The sequence below is a fragment of the Ciconia boyciana genome, chromosome 5, assembly GCF_034638445.1.
Source record: "Ciconia boyciana chromosome 5, ASM3463844v1, whole genome shotgun sequence".
Lineage (NCBI taxonomy): Eukaryota > Metazoa > Chordata > Aves > Ciconiiformes > Ciconiidae > Ciconia > Ciconia boyciana.
This window is the reverse complement of record NC_132938.1, coordinates 51,496,970-51,502,969: the sequence shown is the minus strand read 5'-3', so window position 1 is coordinate 51,502,969 and position 6,000 is coordinate 51,496,970. Positions and strand designations below refer to the sequence as shown.

At 48.5% G+C, this 6,000-nt stretch overlaps 1 protein-coding gene across 5 annotated transcripts in view; it reads right to left on the bottom strand.

Moving 5' to 3' along the window:
* Nucleotides 1–225: 225 nt before the first annotated feature.
* HERC3 (HECT and RLD domain containing E3 ubiquitin protein ligase 3) overlaps nucleotides 226–6,000 on the bottom strand; it is a 53,242-nt gene continuing 47,467 nt past the window's right edge. For 4 of the 5 annotated variants that reach the window (XM_072861319.1, XM_072861316.1, XM_072861317.1 and 1 more), the window contains 3 exons: nucleotides 4,716–4,899; nucleotides 3,854–3,956; nucleotides 226–2,053 (listed from right to left, as the gene is read on the bottom strand). In XM_072861319.1, coding sequence (XP_072717420.1) covers nucleotides 1,845–2,053; nucleotides 3,854–3,956; nucleotides 4,716–4,899 — 496 coding nt within the window. In that variant the 3' untranslated portion in view covers nucleotides 226–1,844. The remainder of the gene's footprint in view (nucleotides 2,054–3,853; nucleotides 3,957–4,715; nucleotides 4,900–6,000) is intronic. The other variant, XR_012042461.1, reaches the window with a different exon arrangement.

Below are 6,000 nucleotides of genomic sequence, written 5' to 3'. Positions count from 1 at the left end.
ATTTAGCAACCAGCACACCGGGCCAAATCCAGGTGAGGAAGGGGAACGGCAGCATTTGATCAAAGCAAGCGACAAGGGGATGGGCTGGGGTGCTCAGCAGCAGCAGGGCCAAGGCAGAGGCAAGCAGCTCCCTTCTTCCAGATGCTCAGAGGTACGGCGAGACCAGCAGGAGAGGCAGTGCCGGTGCCTGAAGCAGCCCCTCCTTTGCTTCCTGACATAAAGGCAGCCACTCAGTCAGAATTAAACATCAAATTTATTGCATAATACTGTACTATGTACACACACATTGAAAATAAACATTTGATATAATTGTATATTTGTCTTCAATGCTGCATTAGAAAGAGGCTGGAGGGCTCTCGGTGTAGCCCCCAGCTTGTCTTAAAAAAACCCAGAAGCCTAAAACCTTTTGTTACGAGGTGCAAAGTTCAATACTGTATATTGAACATGGTGCATAAATACTATGTCCTAATAACAAGTCAATGTCAAAACCACCCTAGGCTTAAAATGAGATTTACATCAAGATCTGAAAATGGGGGGGAAATCATTCAAACTTCATTTAAGGGGGGGGGGGGGGGGAGACTGGGGGAAAGAGGATAAAGGCTCTTCAGTCTTACAGGATAGATTTATTTAGGTAATGATTTTGTGTACTCAAGTCCTAACGTACATTTCCAGTCTAATTCATACAGATTGTCCTTTAGGGCCCCCCAGCAAAACAGCTGTCAAGTGAAAGGGCTCCTCTCAAACAGCAAAATAAAGTAACCCTAACTGCAAAAATAAAACCAATCTCCAAACAGAAGGTTATCGCTCAAATGTGGATCTCATGCTTATTTCTTTGCTCTGACCCTGATGAGACTGGAGAGCTTGTACACACCTCATACACTCACACACCCCCGCACACTCTCATTCACACACGCATGACTCCTCTGGAGAAAGGCGGCAGTGGTAAAAGCAGACACCCCACCTTGTATTGGAATAACAGGTCTGTTTGGATGGAAAAACAGGGCTCGGCAAAGCCCACCCGTCTAACTTGTAGACTTGCCAAGACAGAAACACAACACAAGAGAGATGCAATTTGAGAAACCCGTTATTATAGGTAGGGTTTGTCCTTCCACAAGCCTGAACACAAACCCCGCTCCAGAGGAGTCTGAGGCTTCTTTAAGAAGACATTGCTTGGAAACAAAATTCAAGACAAGTAAGGAAAAACAAGCCAACCCCCCCAAACCATCATATTCTCCATGAGACATCCTGGTGCAAAAAGACAGAGCATCACTAATACACCGCCCTGGGGGTCACAAAGGACATCCCAGCCCTGTACCATCCGCCAAGAACCAAAGGGCAGAGGGGATATTTCCATTTCAAGCAAGCAAGAACCAGCTTGCATTTAAAAAGGGAGGAAAAAAGGGTGGGGGGGAAATCACAGCTTTTCAAAAAGGAGATCACTATTTCATCCTCAATTTCCACCATAGCCTAAATGCAAGGAACATCAAAATATTTAAACTGGACTAAAAGGAGAGGTAAGTATTTGTGTGTGTAGGGGCAATAAAAGCAAACTACAAGGTATTGCCAGGAGGGCAGTGGTGTCAAGTTGGAGGGCAAACAACAAAAATACCCACGGAACTGATTTTGTTCAGTAGATGAGAAAATTCAAAGCAACAGCCTCTCCCTGCTGAAGCCCCACAAAATGCTGGCAGCATCAGGCTGAGACTGCATTATTATTATTATTATTATTATTATTATTAATTATATTTTCCCCCAAACGTTCTGATCCATTCCCTTACAAAAATAAAGCCAAGCCCATCGTTTTCTTCCTCCGTACCCAAGTGTCTGTGCCTCTCCCACACTGGTCAAGCTAAGCTAAAGCCCTCGTAGTGATCGATGGCTTGCACCAGCCGGGCACTGAGGATCTCCTTGCTGCTGTACTTGGGCAGGTCCAGGAGATTGTAGCAGGTATGTGCCACGGGCAGGTACTGCTCCCCGCTGGCGGTGGACTGGATGACGATGCGCAGGCTGGACATGCCGTAGATGGGAATGCGGTCGCTGCCCGTCAGAAACACTAGGAGAAGCAGAGGGAAGGTAGGACAGTTAGGGCAGGTGACCTCACGCCGATGGCTGCACCTGCAAACTTCATCCCTACCCGCACAGCAGGACCCTGCCTGGAGGGGCTGAAATGCTGCCTAAACATCACGCAGGGCATCACAGGGGAGGAGCAGGAGAGCAGAGGCAAGAAGCAGGGCCATTGCTGGGTGCACAGATGAGTAAATAAAGCAGCCCACGGCTCCCCCTTCCCTTAAAAGCTCCCTCTTATGGGGGAGTTACCCACAAAAGCCTCTGCTGTGAAACGGGACTCCCAGGACCCTCTCTACATGGCTGCAAACTTCAGCATGCAAGTTTTGGCCAAGCCATTTTTCCAACTCAAACATGCAGGACAACTAGCTGACTACTTACTTCTTTGGGGGGAAAAGAAACCCCTCACATAAAACCACTGGCCTTTATCTTTCCAGCAGTCACAGAATCAGAGAGTGAATGAGGTTGAAGGGACTTTTGGAGGCCCTCTGGGCCAACCCCCCTGCCCAGGACTGTGTCCAGTTTTTGAGTATCTCCAAGGATGGAGACTCCACAACCTCTCTGGGCAACTGTGCCAGTGCTCCGTCACCCTCACAGGGAAAAAGTGTTTCCTGATATTCAGAAGGAACCCGCTGTGTTGCAGTTGGTGCCCATTGCCTCTCATCCTTTCACTGGGCACCACTGAAAAGAGTTCCATCCTCTTTGCACCCTCCCTTCAAGTATTTATATATACTGATGAAGTCCCCTGTGAGTCGAGTCTTCTCCAGGCTGAACAGTCCCAGCTCTCACAGCCTTTCCTCAAAGGAGAGATGCTCCAGTCCCCCAGTCATCTTCACAGCCCTTCGCTGGTCTCTCTCCAGTACGTCCACGTCTCTTTTGTGCACTGGGGAGTCCAGAACTGGCCGCAGCACTTCAGGTAGAGGGGAAAGATCACCCACCTCCACCTGCTGGCAAGACCCCTCATAATGGAGCCCAGGATACCATTTGCCTACTTTGCAGCAGGGGCACATTGTTGGCTCATGGTCAACTTGGTGTCCACCAGGACTCCCAAGGGAGCAAAAGCTGCTGGCTGTAATAACAAACTCAGAACCACCTGCCCTTAAAACCATGTCTTTCTCCTCGTCTCCCCTTTTGTCCCCAAATAAGGTGACCCCCACACAGCAGCTCAGATCTGTGGGTGGCTGGGACACTTGAAGCAACACACACACACATGCACTTCCCAAGGCGACTTCTGCAGGGGATTTCCTCTCCTTCTCAGCACACCACCCACCATACCAGCACAAGACGACCACCATCAGGAGGGGAGGTATCTGCCACCCAGTCACACCAATCCGTGGTCTCATTTTCTTGTCACATTATACACTAGCTTCCCCACTCAGCTGCCACCCTACAACTGCCCCGTTGCCCTTAAAAAGAGTGCTGCAATGCCTGAAAGCTCAGCTTGCAGAAGTAGGAACCAGATTAAGTATGGGCACAGGGGACTGCTATGAATTCACCTCCTGGCAATGCAAACAGATGGATACTGCACCCCCTTGTGAGAGACTGCATTGGATCTTGCACTGCAGGTATCACCCAGTGATTTTGAGGGTAAAAATGAACACAAAAGAAAAAAAACAAAGAGAGGGAGAAAACAAATTATCTGACTAGCAGATAACTCAGGGGATAGTCAGTCATGCTGGGTCAGCTTCTAGCACTTAATGCAATGTGCCATAGCCCTGGGAGCTCTGCAGACACTCCCACCTGAGTCTTCAGTTTCAGGAGACGCTCTGCACCACTGCAAGATACTTACAGAGAAATTTCTTCTTCTTTTCCAAGGGAAATGCATGAAAGGTTTCCCAAAACATTCTCACAGTCGGGTGTGTCGCAGTGTAGTCTCCCTTATAGACAGCACTCTATTAAAAACCAAAAAGGCACATCACTTCATCTGGCACTAGAAAGCAAAGACTAAGCAGAAACCAGACCTGATCTCTTCTGGTATCTGACATCAGATCAATGTCTGACAGTTATGAAATGGAGCACAGGATGGCTCATGGGCAATAGCATGGCTTAAAGACACAGCAAAGAGTTCTCCTAGCAATACGTGGAAGGCAAGCACCAGGCGTCTAGCTATTCAGCTAATTACATGTGTCATGAGGAATCCCGGAGTACCTGTTCACAGGCTGGGCTCCTGAACAGGATTATGTGTTCTGCATTGCAAAGCCACTTTTACTGCTGAGGCTGAGACAGAGTAAGTAACTTGCTGATCTATGCATTTTGAAAGGATACAACTCCTACTTTGTGTCCAGACTCCCCTTCCAACTCTTGGCTGTGTACTTTTTGCCCTTGTGCAGTGGAGTGAGTTTTCCTGTAGGTGAAGACCCTGACTTTGTCTCTTCCCTTCAGTCTTAGGTTTCATCCCTAAAAAACAGCAGATGGAAGTCCTTCTCCCCTGTCCTTTCTCATCCTGAATTTCCTCCCTGAGCTTTGTCAGTAGCAGGACAGCCCAGTAAAACTTTTCATGTGAATGATGGCAAGGTGTACAAGGAGCATAAAAAAAAAAAAAGACATCCGTGGCTCATCACATCTCATGTCCCAGGCTAGTGCCCACCTCATACAACTGCGCAATCCTGGTACCTGTGAAAAAGAAAAATACAGCAAGAGGGAAGCTTTACCTCTTCCAGTTCTTCCCAGTTGTAGTTACTGTTTCCAACTATCATGGCCCTGAGCTCTGTGGGCTGGAAGAGTTCCAGGACCTTCCCACCACACACTTTCAGGAAGCCAGTGGAAAAGGCCGTGTACCACTCATGGATGGAGAGGTTGAAGATGTAATTTACATATGCTTCAACAAATTCTTCCCTAGTGCATTGAGAGAGAGCAGGCAAAGGAAAGCACTTTTAATCATATGCCTGAGCAGCAGGGGATATGCTAAGTTTTCTTGTTTCTGCCCGTAATGTGTCCTGCAAACATGAGTCTCCAACAGGTTCAACCCACTGCCGCCCTCCTCACCGCAACATGGACAAAGTATTAGGCAGCAAGTACCACCATGTGTGTGCTTATTCCCCAGCAATGGCAGTGTGGGAGGTCCCCCCAACAGCCCAGGCTCTATACTACCAATAAACCCACCCAGTGGCCTTGCACCCAGTTGTCCACAGGGCTGGGAGGGAGCCAGGGTGACACCAAGCACTGGAGAGGTGTCAGGAACAGAGCCCTCTTCCCTGTGGAACCTGTGCCTGCACAGAGGTTGTGTGAAGCAAATACCAGGATTCAGTCACCAGAGGAACGTGTCCACTCCCTGGCCCAGCTCCTGCAACCCTACATTTAGCAAGTCCAGGAAATAACCTACAGCTCTTCTCAGTCCGCAGGTGTCCGGGGTTACTCAGCACAGGGCTCTGTGCCCACCTGCAATGACCTCAGACTGCCAGGCTGCTGTGAGCAAGTGCTCCTGCTGGGGAGAGGGAACCAAATCAAACAGACAGTACCCAGAAGACTACCACTTCCAAAACCAAGAGCCTCATGGAGCCCTAGTTAGGTACCCTGTGAATTTTCAGAGGCAGCTGCTGCTGACTCAGTCCCCAACAAGTCTTGCCAGTGTTTCAGCACTTTCAAAGCCAAAGCTGTAGCCTAGAGGCAGACTGAGGAAATCCTTCTCTGAAGTCTTGATCTGAAACTGCATGGCCCTCCCTCCTGGCCCCAAAGAGAAAGCAACCAAAAGAAATCAAGAAACACCCCTCACTACAGAGCAAGAAAATAGTCTTAGGAAACCTCCTCTTCAGCCTTCACACCCTGGTTAAATAAATACAGGACTTGTGCATTTGGAGTACGTAGCAAAGAGAATGACTCCTCTCAGAATGACAACCCTGTTTTGCTTCAAGGGTTCCCAAGAACAGCATTAAAATAAAAACACCATTCTGTAGTCATTGGCAAGAAATTTGTGGCAGGCCCTGGCCAAACCCTGTC